Below are 15,874 nucleotides of genomic sequence, written 5' to 3' on the forward strand. Positions count from 1 at the left end.
TGACTGAATTGTGTCCCCTCCCCCAAAAATATGTATGTTGAGTCCCTAACTCCCAGTACCTCAGAATGTGACTATTTGGAGACAGGGTCTTTAATGGGGTTGACAGAGTTAAAAGGAGCTCATAAGGGTGGACCTTAATCCAATCAGACCGGTGTTTTTGTAGTGGGAAATGTGGATACACAACAAGACACCAGAGATAAACACAAACAGCAAAGACCATATGAAGATACAGACAGAAATCAAATATCTGCAAGCCAAGGAGAAAGGCCTCAAAAGAAACTAAACCTGCCAACACCCTGATCTTGGACTTCTAGCCTCCAGAACTTTGAGAAAATAAATCTCTGTTGTTTAGGCTATGCAGTCTGTTGTATTTTGTTACGGCGGCCCTAGCAAACTAAAACAGTGATACAAGCATATATATGATTAAGATACACGGAGATAACCAGAAGTGAAAACAGAAATGGCTATGAATGATATCCTCAAAATGAGAAAAGACATCTGCATGACGCAATTCACTGCAGCACACGAATGTCCATCGAAGAGGAATATAATAAGGTATGTGCAGCTGTTGAATATTATGTAGGTATAAAAAACGAGGAATATCTCTTTACACTGCTATGGAGTGATCTCTAGGATATAATGTTAAACGGGACTTTAAAAAAGGTGGAGAAATAACTATACATGGTGTCAGGTGGGTGCAAGACTTATCGGGGGGATCACTTTGTAAGTTATATAAATGTCTAACCGCTACGCTGCACACCTGAAACTAATATGTTACTGAATGTCAACTAGAATTAAAAATTAAAATTAAAAAAGGATAAACAATAAAATAAACAAAAGAGTCAACTACTGAGACAGGAAGAAAACAAGGTAGAGAGAACAAAGATAGAAGGTCAACTTATCTGAACATACCTCCGTTAGTAGATTTGACTTCAGAGCCATGTATATATTTTCCATAATTATAAAATAAAATTCAATCAACAAGGGGGAAAAAGCAATTGCTAAAAATCCAAAGCAAATAGAAAAAATTTGAACTTAACTATGTATGAAGTTGATAGCTTAATCAAAGAGAAAGAAATTATTTCAAGTAATTGGAAAACAACCTTTAATAATATTAAACAAAGTTTTGACAGTACATCCCTAATGGATTACGTCCTAAGGATAAAAGTTCAAAACGTTCTTGACAAAATTGAACCTGAATCAACTCAAGCTTCTAAATCTACTAGTACAGGGAAAACGGGATAGAGGACTACAACATTAAATGATACCGTGAGCATGCAGTCATCTGAATCCAAAATTTAGGAAACTCTATAGGACGAACGACCTGGTTTCTTCAAGAAATAAATTTAATCAACACATTTGTTTTAAATGGAGGGAGAGAAATGTAGATTAAAAGAGACATATTAATAAAACACAAGGTGTAGACTTTCTTTAATCCTGATTCTAAGAAACCATCTGGAGGAGGAGAGAGGGAGAAGAAGCAGGGCAGGCAAGGCAGGAGGTGCTGTATATTTATGATTTTAGAAAAAAAAATCTTTGTTAAATTTTATCGAGTGTCATCATGAGTACTGGGTTTGTTTGAATAAAAAAGATATCTCGTCATTTGGAGACACGTATGGGTAAAATAATGTATTTTGGATTTGTTTCAAAATAATCCATGGGGCTGGAGGTTTCCTGTTGGAGGAGCTAGAGAAGAAACAGGAGCGGTCATGTGTTGAAGAATACTTTAGCTGAGTGATGCGTGAATAGGGGAATCCACGGTCTTACTTGTTTTGTGTATACATTGGAGATTTTCAATGAATATTGTTTTAAAACACTGGAAAAATATTCTCCACTGAAAAAACATACTTGCCTCTGGGGAGGGAGATGGAGTAGGGAGGGATGGAGCAGAGAACTATTCCTTTTATTACTTTCATTAATTTTCATAAATCCTGAATTATAAGTTTGATACTTAGTCTGCTGAATCACTATAGTAACAACTATAACACTGCCGAGACCTTCACTGTAATCGATGCAGGAATCATAAAAGGAACCTGGGTAGCCCTGAGGGCGTAACCCCCTCGGGTTTACGCTAACTGCATCCATCTTCATAGGCACGCCGACTGTCTCATCACACCTGCACTCTCTCCTCGTTCATTTAGGACTCACCAAAATGTGTCTTCGAATACCTTCTTCCGAAACAGCTAAGCTTTCACACATACACACCAACCTGCAAGCAACATGCCGTACTGCAAAACAGTAATTAGACACTCATAAACACAAAATAGGCATTCTCCTTTTATATACACCTCTAAAGAGAAAAGAGGAGTGAAACGAAACAGATTTTACTGTTAAAAATAAGAGTTTTAAAGGCTTTTTTAAAAAACAATTATCAAAAGTAAATGGCCTGAAATTTATCAAATGAATCATTTGCATAATGCTCCAGTCAAACAGATACTTAATTTTCAAATTTAAATTTCTGCAGGTCGTAAACCCCAAAGACCCACTAGATACCTGGTGCTCCATGACGCTCTCGTATGTACCGTGCTGGCAGCACGGTAATTCTGAAACTACTCGACATCTGACAAAATTTCTGAACACTACGATAGTTTGGATTATTCTAAAATTGGAACTTTCTAAGTACATTCTTTGCTGTAGATAATGTAAAAAAAGTTCTTAAAGTATAACTTAGAAAATTCAGTTATCTTCATGATACAGTTCATTTCCCCTGAAAAGAGGAAAGTTTGAATAACTGTAACCCCTTTGTTTGTGTAGTTTCTTTCATCATAAAACACAGCCGACTTTTTAAAAGATGACTTTACATGACTAAACTAGCTGCCTTGATGTTAGATCTCAGCAGCCCTTGATAGTACCTATGCTGCTCAAGCTAATACCATTTTTAATTAATATTCCATTGAAAAGAGATCTGCTCAGCTGAAATTACAGTGTAATTGAAGTAGTCAGGTCTTTATTATCATCATGAAATGTCAAATCTATTCATCCCTTAACAAAATTAATTTGTTTCTGAAAAGAAAAACTTTCAGTAAGACAACTTATAATCTTATTTACACTGTCTTCATTTCCAGTTTTTAAAATGTTTCCTTTATCTTTTCCAAAGTGTACTAACCCTTCAGTGTTCTCGAAGATCCTGATCATTCAATTACTTCCCCACTCCAAAGACACCTTCAGTCCCTCCCTCTCGATTTACTCCTTTTCCCTCTGCCTTCCAACACATCCACCACCCCCACTAGAAAACAAACCAACCCCACTGCGCTTCGAGCCTCCATCCCATTTCTCCTCTTCCGTTCACGGGCAAACTTCCAGAATTGAATGGTCTGTCCACTACCTCTCCTTTCTTGCTACTTACTCCTCTCCTTAAGTCCCTGCCATGTTATTTGCAACCTTACCGCTTTACTGAAACCGCACTACCAAGATCACCTTCCCTGACTTCAAAGCAACATTTCACAGTAGTCATGGCCATTTTGAATACCTCCTTGGACTCACTCGATCCCGGTCCAGCTCTGAGCGGTGTCCCTCTGTGGGAAATGTCGTAGTCTAAGAACTCTGCTCCCATCCCCACATTCTCGATCCAGCTGTTTATAGTTATCGCCATCAAGGCCACAGGCCAAAGGCGGCAGTGGCCGAGACAGAACACTACTGCAGTATAAAGATGTTTCCCTGGTTGCTGTCCTCTACCCCTGTCTTCTCAGCAGCCCGCTCCGGCCCCTCTAGATCACACGCATCTCGGCAGGCTGCCTACTGACTCCTTACAACTGCCTGACTCTGCTCTGTCCACAGCTTGATATTTGAATTGACTTTAGACAATACATAGTGCTGTATCCTCTGGCATTTGTGAATTCCCCGTTTTTCTTGTTCATTTAGCTTTAATCCATTCCTTCCCAGATCCTCAAGATTAATGTATGCCTGAGATTTTTGTTCTGGAGTCTTACCTTGTCCCTTTCACCTACTGCCCACCATAACATGTTATGTCAACACTGTAAGGAATCTGTACTCGATAAATACATAGTGAATCTCCTCCAGAATATTTTCACTGTCCTCTCTGGTCTCCTATCCTTGCTCTTTTTCTTCCCATTTCTGGAAGAGTCAAGGTTAAAATGTCACTACTGTGTTCTCTCAGCACCACTGGTATGCATGAGGATTCCTGAGAATTTTTTTTTCAAACTACAGATATGCCCAGGTTTCATCATAAATCTATTAAGTCAAAACCACCAATAGTGGGACCTAGGCATCTGTATTTTAACAGGCTCCATAGGTGACTCTCATTTATATCAATATTTAAAAACTATTGCTCTTTATTTTCTCCCTCACAGAACTCGACGACACTTGTGGCTTCAACAATCACCTCCAAGTGAATAACTACCAAATCTATAGGCAGCTTGACCCTTTTCTTATCTCTCCAACCTTACTGTCACCTCAATCAGGTCTAAAACTCAAATTTACAAGTCATTCCTCTATTTCTGGATTTCTTATTTTTGCTCATTGTTCCATAATTCTTCCCAATAATAAAAATTTGTACCTTGTAAATCTTGATGACTTTTTTCATCACATGACATAATCTACACACTGAATTTGTTCATAAGGAGAAAAAATATCTTCCAATCAACATACTTTTGGAATAAAACTCTTTAAAATCTTCCTGCACCACATCCTGTTTTCTCCAGAATTTTAAAAGTACCGTACACATAATAAGCACCCAAACGTCTGATTAAGAAGTGCTACATGCACAGGGTCAGCACACTGAGCAAGTCCTAGGGCTGCAGCTTCCACTTCACCTACCAGATCCCTGCTACTTGACAAGCGGTGAAACACTACCGGAACAATGCTGGTCCCACAATGTGCAGAACGGCAGGTGTTTAGAATTGATGCATTTTAATATCGCTCAGTTCACCTGTGTACTAAGTCTCTCTACAGATAAATGTCTAATTTTTTCCCTCCCCATAACTATAGGATCTAAGGCTCCTAGGAGCCATGATATCAACATTTATCTGACTTAAAGAGATAGAACTGTTCTCAAAACATCCTACTAGAAGAATGGACTAATGAGTAACTATATTGTTGACACTAATTACCCTACACCTACATGAAAGTTGTATACAATTGGGTTCATACTCATAAAGATACATACTTAGTAATAAATTCTACTGTTGCATACAGACAAAATTCAATTGTTTTTACAAAGCTGAGTGGTCCAGAGACCGCTTCAATGTATCCTTTGTTTTGTCGCCTCAATGTATCTTTTATAATTGGACGATATCATTTCCCAAATTGCATTAACTGTCATCATCCTTGCTAGAACTCAGCAACTCTCAGCACACTAGACCCTGCCCATTTAGGTAAAGCATTAGAACTCTCCCAGTGAACCACATTTAATGAATGTGTCCAAGTGGATGACTTTGGTTTTGGGTTTTGCTTTGTTGTTGTTGTTTGCTTTCACAGGTAGAAAAAAAACTTCTCTAGCTTTTCTCAGTAACTCAATCCAATGTTCATCAACTAACCTCATTAGGAAACTATTCTTTACAGATTTTTAAATTTAAATCTCTTTCACAGCAACATTTTTCTTTCCATTATTAATGGAGAAAGGAAACTACTCCTTGATGGTCCTTCAGAATCCAGATCATCTATTCTCCAGAGAAAATGATCCGTGTTCTTTAATGTTTCCTCAAGTTCTCATTTCCACATCCTTTAATTATCTTTGCTATTCACCACCAGACTATTTCTTGCAATGATGCTTTTAAACTTTATTAAGATGGAGCTGATTTCTGAAAAAATCATAAAACCGAGGGAGGCTGTTTGCTTGACAAAGCATGCTTACGGGTTGTTTTCCTTAGTCTTGTTTTAACAAATTTCTATGTGAAAAGTGGTCAAAATATTATTTAAACTGCAGGAACATAACCTGATGTATAATATTTCTCACAATATGAATCACGAAATATATACATACATTTAGCTTTCTGGTCGTCATTTATAACCAAATTTACTTTCTTGGTAACTGCCCAATTCCACAGGTTTATTGCCATTTCTTCAACCTGGACAAGAGAAACATTTTCTTAGCCTGTTAAAATACCATCCCTCTCCAAAGATATATTCTTTCTTGCATGTCGTATGCTTATGTGACTATTGTGCATCATTTACAGGACCTCGATAACCTAATCACATTCTACCTTTCCTCCCCTAAACTTACCCAATGTTAAGTTTGATTATCTAATGCTGTCCCACAAACACAACTTGTTCATTCCTATCTACGCACCTTTATACTCGTACTGGTGGCTCTTGATAGATATACATTCTCCCATTCCCTTTATGTAACTAAAACCCAGGTCAGTCTCACCAGGAACATCCGTGAAGCCTTCAGCAACCACTACAGTCTACACTGATCTCTATCTTCCTTGAATTTCTACATTCATTAAGTTTCACATAATTGAGCAATTATGCTATTTTGTATCATTTATTCCTTAATTATTTGTTTTATTTTTGTTTCCCAACTAGGCTCCTTGATATCAAAGTTCATGTGTCATACAACTTATACAGCACTCAGAGTACCTACCAGAGGGATAAAGAAAGACTACAAACTCAAATAATAAAATTTGCTGTTCTATTTACGTTTTGCTCTACAGATTAGGGGACAAAGTTTCTAGCAGCTTCTTTTGGTGTATATCTTTCTATCACATGGAACCTAGTCGACTAGATGTAAAAATAAATCAAGCTCATAGTGTCTCAAGGATAAAATGAAAACACAAAAATGTGTAATTTAGGACCGGCTGGTTTCTGGCAGAGACCTCTGAAGAAAATAATTCATCCTGGTTGGTACTATTGCTGCAAACCAGTATGGCATAGCTTTGGCCTAAGTCTCCCAGGGTGACTAGACAGAAGCCCTATACCATTATCTTAGAATAAACACATTGGTAGTAATATGACTAAGAGGAATACTAACTGGACAAACGAAAAAAAAAGTTTATGTACGATAAAGGTGCACAATTATATTTTAGTTTTAATTATTTTCTCTAAGTGTCACTCTTCTCACAGTTCTACATTTTTCTGATGCACTTCCCTTTAAACACATCATTCCACATTGCTATCATTTCACTAACTAGTCTGGGGCTAATTCTCATGCTCATCTCCATCTCTCTCACATAGTATCCCCATGCCACAGCTGACCTAATGATGACTTTCACATGAAGAATTATTTGATTTGTTTCATCAAAAACACATGGAGTTAATATTTGGCTCCAAATTTCCCAGAGGAACAAATGTTATTTAGGGGGAAAAATAAACATCCAGTGTAAAACAACATAAAGAAGCTGCCATTTTTGGTATTTTGGAAAGCAATTTGACAATGTTAAAAAAAAAGGCAAAAAATGTTCATATCTTTTGATACACTAATTGCTTTTCTAAGACGCTATTTTTCCTACGGATACAATCCAAAATGTTGAAGGGATGATATTTGCACTTAACAGTGTTCCTCACATCATGTAAAATTGGGAACAATACAAATATCAATAATAAAGAAATATATAAATGAATTATGAAAAAATGCACTATATGGAATATTATTCAGCCATTTAAAATAGTGGTCATGCAACATGGAAGAAATGGATGAATTCCTAGAAATGTACAATCTTCCAAGGTTCGATCAGGAAAAATCAGAAAATCTGAATAGACCAACAACTGCTAACAAAATCAAATCAGTAATCAAAAATCTCCCAACAAATAAAAGCCCTGGACCAGATGGCTTCACAGGTGAATTTTACCAAACATTCAAAGAAGAATTGATCCTATCTTCAAACTATTCCAAAAAATTAAAAAGGAAGAAAGACTCTTAAACTCATTTTACAAGGCCAGCATTACCATGATGACAAAACCAAACAAAGACACTACACAAAAGAAGAAAATCATAGGCCAATATCCCTGATGCACACAGATGCAAAAATTCTCAACAAAATATTAGCAAACTGAATTCAGCACTACATTAAATAGATCATATAACATGATCGAGGGGGATTTATTCCTGGGATGCAAGGCTGGTTCAATATCCATAAATCAAGTAATATGATACACCACATCAACAAAATGAAGGATAAAAATCATATGGTCACATCAATAGGTGCAAAAAAGCATTTGACAAAATTGAGGATCCAGTTATGATAAAAACTCTCAGCAAAGTGGGGATAGAGGGAACATATCTCAACATAATAAAAGCTGTATGTAACAAAACCACAGCTAACATCATACTCAATGATGAAAAGATGAAAGCTTTTTCTTTAAGATTAAGAACAAAACAAAGATGTCCACTTCCACCATTTTTATTCAACATAGTTTTAGAAGTCACAGCCACAGCAAACAGATAAGAAAAAGAAGTAAATATCATCCAAATGGAAAGAAAAAAAGTAAAACTGTCATTGTTTACAGATGACATGTTACTACATATAGAGAACCCTAAAGAATCCACAAAAAAATATGAGAACCATAAACAAATCAGTAAAGTAGCAGGATACAAAATTAATATTCAGAAATCAGTTGCATTTTTATACACCAATAATGAACTCTCAGAAAGAAGAATTAAGAAAACAATCTCATTTACAATTGTCAAAAAGTACAAAATATCTAGGAATAAATTTAACCAAGGAGGTAAAAGACCTGTACTCAAAAAACTATAAGCCACTGAAGAAAGAAATAAAAGATACAAATAAATGGAAGCATATACAGTTCTCATGTATAGGAAGAATCAACATCATTAAAATGTCCGTACTACCCAAAGCAATCTACAGATTCGAACAATGCAATCCCTATCAAAATACCAATGGCATTTTTCACGGAACTAGAACAAATAATCCTAAAATTATATGGAACCACAGAAGGCCCCAAACAGCTGAAGACATCTTGAAAAAGAAAAAGTTGGCAGTATCATGCTACCTGATATCAAATTATTTTACAAGGCTATAGTAATCAAAACAGCAATGGTACTGGCATAAAAACAATCAGATAGATCAATGGAACACTACAGAGGGCCCAGAAATAAACTCGTGCCTATATGGCCAATTAATCTATGACAACGGAAGCAAGAGCATTCAATAGGAGAAGCATTTGAGATCCTGCATCTTGACAATTATCAATTTGGCTCAAAATCCTATACACAGTCTTTAAAAAAAAAGAATATACAATAGGATAAAGACAACCTCTTCAATAAATTGTGTTGATAAAACTGGACAGATACATGCAAAAGAATGAAACTGGATCACTTTATTACACCATATAAAAGAATAAACTCAAAGTGAATTAAAGACTTAAATGTAAGACCTGAAACCATCAAACTCCTAGAAGAAAATATAGGCAGTAAACTCTCTGATGTTGCTCTTAGTAATATCTTTTCTGATATATCTCCTGAAGCAAGGGAAAAAAAGTAAAAAACTTAAAAATAGGACTACATCAAACTAAAAAGTTTTTGCACCGCAAAGTAAACCATCAGTAAAACAGAAACAACCTACAAAAAGGGAGAAGATATTCACCAATGACACATTTGATAAGTTGTTAATATCCCAAATACATAAGGAGGTCATACAACTTAACGACAAAATAATAAACAATCCAATTAAAAAATGGGCAGAACACCTGAACAAGCATTTCTCCAAAGAGAACATAAACAGATGGCCAATAGACATATGAAAAGATGCTCAAACTCCACTTAATCATCAGGGAAATGCAAATTAAAACCACAATGAGACATTCCTCACACCTGTCAGAATGGCTATCAGCAATAAATCAACAAACCCAAGTGTCGCCAAAGATGTGGAGAAAAGGGAACACTTGTGCACTGTTGGTGGGGATGTAAATTCATGCAGCCGCAATGGAAAACAGTTTGGAAGTTCCTCAAAAATTAAAAACAGAACTACCATATGACCCACCAATTCCACTTCTGGGTATTTATCCAAAGAAATCCAAAACACTAACTCGAAAAGATACGTGTATCTCTATGTTCACTGCGGCATTATTTATAATAGCCAAGATATGGAAGCAACCTAAGCGTCCATCGATAGAAGATTGGATAAAAAAGAGGTAGTACATGGACTATTACTCAGCCATAAAAAAGAATGAAATCTTGCCATTTGTGATAACATGGATGGACCTAGAGGGTATCATGCTAAGTGAAATAAATTAGAGAAAAACAAATACCATATGATTTCACTTACATGCAGAATCTAAAGAAATAAATGAATGAACAAAACGGAAAAACTTATAGATACAGAGAACGTTTTTTTGGTTTTCAGGTTGAGGAGTGAAAAAAAAGAAAGGGATTAAGAAGTACAAATTGGCAGTCACAAAATAGTCATGGGGATGAAGAGTAGAGCATAAAGAATATAGTCAATAATATTGTAATGAACATGTACGATGTCAGATGAGTACTAGATTTATCAGGGGAATCACTTCATAAATTATGTAAATGTCTAATCACTATGTTGTATACCCGAAACTAATATAATATTGTACATCAACTGTAATTGAAAAATAATTTTTTAAAAAAGAAATCAGCACAGCAGCTCCAGAATGGGGGGGGTGGGGAATCTCAGCAAGACAGCCTATATACAGGATCTTTACTAGTCTCTAGCTATTAATAATGAATCTAGAATATGTAAAGAACTCCTATTACTCATAATAAAAAAACAACTCAATTTAAAAACTGGCAAAGGATCTTAACAGACATTCCTCCAAAGAAAATATACCAAAGGCCAATAAGCACATAAAAAGATGCTAAACGTCATTAGCTATCAGGGAAACACAAATCAAACCATGATGAGATACCACCTCACACCTACAAGAATGACTTCTATCAAAAAAAAAAAAAAAACAGAAATAACAAGCGAGGATGTGTAGAAATTGGAACCCTTGTGCACTGTTGATGGGAATGTAAAATGGTACAGCTAATATGGAAAACAGTACGGAGATTCCTCAAAAAAAAAAAATTGAACTACCATATGACCCAGCAATTCCTCTTCAAAGTATATATCCGAAAGAATTGAAAGCTAGGACTGGAACAGTTATTTGAACATCCATGTTCATAGATGCATTATTCACAAGAGTCAAAAGGTGGAAGCAACTCGAGTGTCCATGGAATGATAAATAAACAAAATATATACAATGCAATATTACTCAGCCTTTAAAAGGAAGTAAACACTGATATATGCTACAACGTAGATGAACCTACGGATATTATCCTAAGTGAAATACGTCATTCACAAAAAGACAAATACTGTATGATTCCACTTGTATGAGGTACCAAGAGTAGTCAAATTTATACAGACAGAGAGCAGAATGGTGGTACCCAGGGACTGGAGGAAGAGGGGAATAGGGAGTTGTTGTTTAATAGGTAGAAAATTTCAGTTTTGCAAGATGAACAGAGTTGTATAGATTGGTTGCACAACAAAGTGAGTGTACTTAACATTTAAACTTTACATTTAAAAATAGTTAAGAGGGTAAATTTCATATTATATATATTTTGCCACAATTAAAAATAAAAAACAAGACACCAACTCACACCCACTAGGATGATTATAATTCAAAACACGGATAAGTAAGTATCAGTGAAGATGTGGGAAAATTGGATCCTTCATACAATGCTGGCAGAAATGTAAAATGGTGCAGTCGCTTTGGAAAACAATCTGGCAGTTCCTCAAAAATTTAAACAAAGTTACCATATGAACCAGGAATTTCACTCCTAGATATATACCCGAGAGAAACAAAAACACAAAAACCTGTACATGAATGTTCACAGAAGCATTACTCATCACAGATAAAAGGATAACACAACCCAAATGTTCATCAACAGATGGATATACAAAATGTGGTATATCCAAATAATGGAGTAATATTCAGCCATAAAATGTAATGAAGTACAGATACATGCTACGAAATTGAAGAACCTCGAAAATATTATGCTAAGCAAAATAAGTCAGCCACAAAAGACCACATATTGTATTATTCCATTTACAGAAAATTCCCAGAATAGACAAACCCACAGAGACAGAAAGTAGATGAGAGGACTCCGGGCTGGGAGGAGGGGAAGAAATGGAGAATGTCCGAGAACAGGCGCAACCTGTTTCTTTTGAGGGTGATGAAAATGTTCTAAAACTAATGTGGTGATGGGCGCACAAATGTGAAATACTAAAATTCACTGAATTGTACATTTGAAATGGGTAAATTATGTGGTTTGTGATTATATCTAAATAAAGCTATTATATGTAAAAAAGGGAAAGATTTACAATAAATTTTATTCTCACCTTTCCGTATGTGCGCTCTGCAAAATGGAGGGATTTGCCCGAAGTCAGTGTTCCCAGAAGTGTTTCAGAACCTCAGGGCAATTTCCAAATTAAATGACAGACCCTCATTTAAATACCAGAAAAAATACACCCCCCCACCTCGAAAAGTGCCCCTGGAGGCTTACGCTCAGCTGAGTTCCCTACTACCAGGTACTTTCTTACTTGGCTGCAAAAGGGAGAGAACTATTATTTAGTGACAAACTAGTACGTAACCAGCATCTAATATGTTATTTGTTTACAATGCTGAGGTGGGTTTTATTATTCTCCTTTAACAAATGAGAAAACTGAAGCCTAGAGAGGTTAAATCGTAAAGGTTAAACTTGAGCAGATATTTTTCCACTGGTTTCTAAAATTATTTTCCCTAAATGCACCATTAGGCTTGAAAATCCAAAAACAGATTTCTATGTATTTAGCAATGGTTAATCATGAAGCCCATTTACTTATCCATTAATTAAAATGATCAATCATCAAAACTTATCAAACGAAATTATTTTTATACCAACCTGAGCATCCTGTATGTCAGCCATAGAATCCCTGTTGATATTTTCTATGTCCATGAAGAGTCTATCAATTGCCTCAGGCATGTTAGGCAAATGATCACTCACAATGAGGTTTTTGATAATTTCTGAAATGACAATGGATGAGAAAATTCCGTGAACTATCACCACTGGCTAAAAGCAGCAAATCGTTTTGAACTCTATTGCTAGATTTTGGTCAAATGAATATAGCACGAAGAGACTTTGAATGATCCTTAGAGTAAAAACAAACTGGAGGAAAAGTTTCTCTTAGCTAAAGGTACAGCACAATTTTCAAATAAAAGTTATATTCCCTGGGAATCACTTATCTATAATAGTCATTATTCTCATTCTCAGTAAGTAAAAAGCATCGACTTCACAAATAGTAATGTCATCTTAAAACTACAAAATAGAAATTAATAATGTCTTCAAAATTAGAAAATATAGAAATTCTGAAGAGAGACTTAGACATGTGCCCTGTAAAACAAATACTTATTAATAGTTTCAAGCATTAGACAGACATAGCTAACTTATCCTGTCTCTGAAGATCTGACCTTATTTTGTGAGAAAAAAATGACATGCCCAATTAGTGATAACATAAGCCAGTTACTCAATCTGTACAAATGATGTCACCATTTTCTAAACAGTGTTAGAGAGTATGTAGTGAAAAAAGAATCCTCATACACTGCTGGTAGGGATGTAAAACGGTGCAGCCACTATGAAAAATAGTGCGAAGTTCCTCAAAAAATTAAGAATACAGCTACCATATGATCCGGCAATCCCCCTCCAGGGTATTTACCCTCAAAAATTGAAAATACTTATTCCTAAAGATATATGCATCCCTGTGTTCACTGCAGCATTACTCACCGTAGCCAAGATATAGAAAGAACCTAAGTGTCCATTAATGGATAAGGACGTGATACATAAATACAATGGAACACTACTCAGCCACAATAAAGGATGGAATACTGCCATTTGAGACAATGTGGATGGATCTTAAGAATATCATGCTAAGCAAAATAAGATGGAAAAGGGCAAGAACCATGATTTCACTCACATGTGGGATGTAAAACAGAAAGCAACAATTAAAACAAACTCATAGACACAGACAACAATATGGCGGTTCCCAGAGGGGAAGGTGCGGTGGGGAGATGAAGATGGTCAAGGGGGCCAAATATATGACAAAAGGAGACTATACTTTTGGGCGGTGAGCACACAATGCAATATACACATGACGTATTAAAGAGCCGTACACTTGAAACTTATGTAGTAACCAATGTCACCTCAATAAGTTTAATTTTTTTAAGTGGTAAATATACAATAAAATATTATTCAAGCATAAAAAAGAATGAAATCTTGACGTTTGTGACAACATGGACAGACCTTGAGGGCATTATGCTAAGTGAGATAAGTCAGAAGGACAAATAACATATAATCTCACTTATATGTGGAATCTTAAAACAAACAAACAAACACCAAGCTTGTAGATACATATTGGTTCCAGGCAGAGGTGGCAGGGGAGGGGCTCCGGTGTGAGCAAAACAGGCGAAGGCAGTCAAAGGTACAAACTTCCAGCAATGAAATAAATAATTCATGGGGATGTAACATACAAAATGGCAACCATCGTCAATAATACCGTATTGCATATTTGAAAGTTGCTAAGAGAGTAGATGGTAAAACTTCTCTTTACAAGGAAAAAACCCTTTGTAACTACATGTGGTGGCAGATGGTAACTAGACTTAGTGTGGTGACCGTTTTGCAATATATACAAATATCAAATCATTATGTTGAACACCGGAGACTAATCTAATGTTGCATGTCGATTATACCTCAATTTAAAATTAAGAGAGTTTTGAAACTGGTGTTTTTAAAAATGCAAATATTTAAAAGATTGCTTTAAATTGTTTTTGAAAAAAACAATATAAAGTTTTGAGTTCCTTCTTTTCAAAAAATCCAAAGATATCTTCATAGGATAACAATTATAACTTCTAGTCACACAGTATATGAGACTGCGTGAAGGCATTAATTTTGATTTGTGAATATTCTCTTAATGTTTTATGTAATTCATTGTCAAAATAATTCTAGTTCTTTCAAAACATATTTTCAGTGTCATTCAGTTGAGCAATCTGATTGACACAAGCTGAGGCAATGACAGCACTGCAGGTCTTTAGGGTAAAATGCAGTCAGCAAAGCCGGGTAAGTAGCAGAGACAGCACAGCTGAATGGCTGAGTTATGCTATGAAAGAGACCTGCTTCTGGCAGAAGCTCATAAAAGAGCTTCTATAAATATAGCCTATTCCTGAGATCCAAAGACAACATGCTGTATTAAGGTTATATTGAGCAAGATTGTACATTTTGAAAGAAAATGATTAAATTATCTTCCTGGCTACTGAAATAAACTGTGATTTACAACATGATTTCAGTCAATATAATTTAAACGAGATTCATCCTGTTAAAACTGGAGTGGCCACACTATTGAGATGGCTGTGTTAATCAGTACTCATTAATTCTGATTAGGTAGACAGCATCGTAGGCACAGTATAATAAAAAATAAACATTTTTCCCTGTCCTTGAGGAAGAGAGCTTCTGCTACAACATGGAAAAAAAAATTTATCAACAGTCCTGCCAAGTCTGTGACCTCCATAAGCTCAACCAGTCATTCAAAAGCCAAAGCAGCTCAAAGACTTACCAGGGTCAATTCGAGATTTTGGTCCCAGCCACAATGATTACCTGCAATTTCCTTTGTGAGAAAAGAACCAAAACTGACAATAAAATTAATATTTGCATACTGCTCTATAGCCTCAAAGCTTTCCATATGCATTCTCATTTAATCATCAACCTACTCTGTAATGGAGATATTTTTGTAAGATGTGGAAACTGAGATTTACAAAGTATAGCGACTTCTTAAAGGTGACACAAAGAGAAAGGAGCAAGCTAGCACCTGAACTCTGGCTTTCTCACTTGAAATCCTATACTTTCCACTATACTAGCTCTGTCGGGAAGAGCCTGGAACAAGTGACATGCCAGGACTCTGAGACAACTGAAAAACAG

General features: G+C 35.8%; 1 protein-coding gene across 1 annotated transcript in view; it reads right to left on the minus strand.

The window, feature by feature from the left end:
- Window positions 1–15,644, minus strand: part of TEX11 (testis expressed 11) — a 136,971-nt gene extending 121,327 nt beyond the window's left edge. Inside the window, exons 1-4 of the mRNA XM_025044431.1 lie at window positions 15,513–15,644; window positions 12,812–12,979; window positions 5,942–6,026; window positions 2,149–2,228 (exon numbers count right to left, since the gene is read on the minus strand). Of these exons, the coding sequence (XP_024900199.1) occupies window positions 2,149–2,228; window positions 5,942–6,026; window positions 12,812–12,979; window positions 15,513–15,644 (465 nt within the window). The remainder of the gene's footprint in view (window positions 1–2,148; window positions 2,229–5,941; window positions 6,027–12,811; window positions 12,980–15,512) is intronic.
- Window positions 15,645–15,874: the final 230 nt, after the last annotated feature.

This window comes from Pteropus alecto, unplaced genomic scaffold (assembly GCF_000325575.1).
Source record: "Pteropus alecto unplaced genomic scaffold, ASM32557v1 scaffold312, whole genome shotgun sequence".
NCBI classification, from domain to species: Eukaryota; Metazoa; Chordata; class Mammalia; order Chiroptera; family Pteropodidae; genus Pteropus; species Pteropus alecto.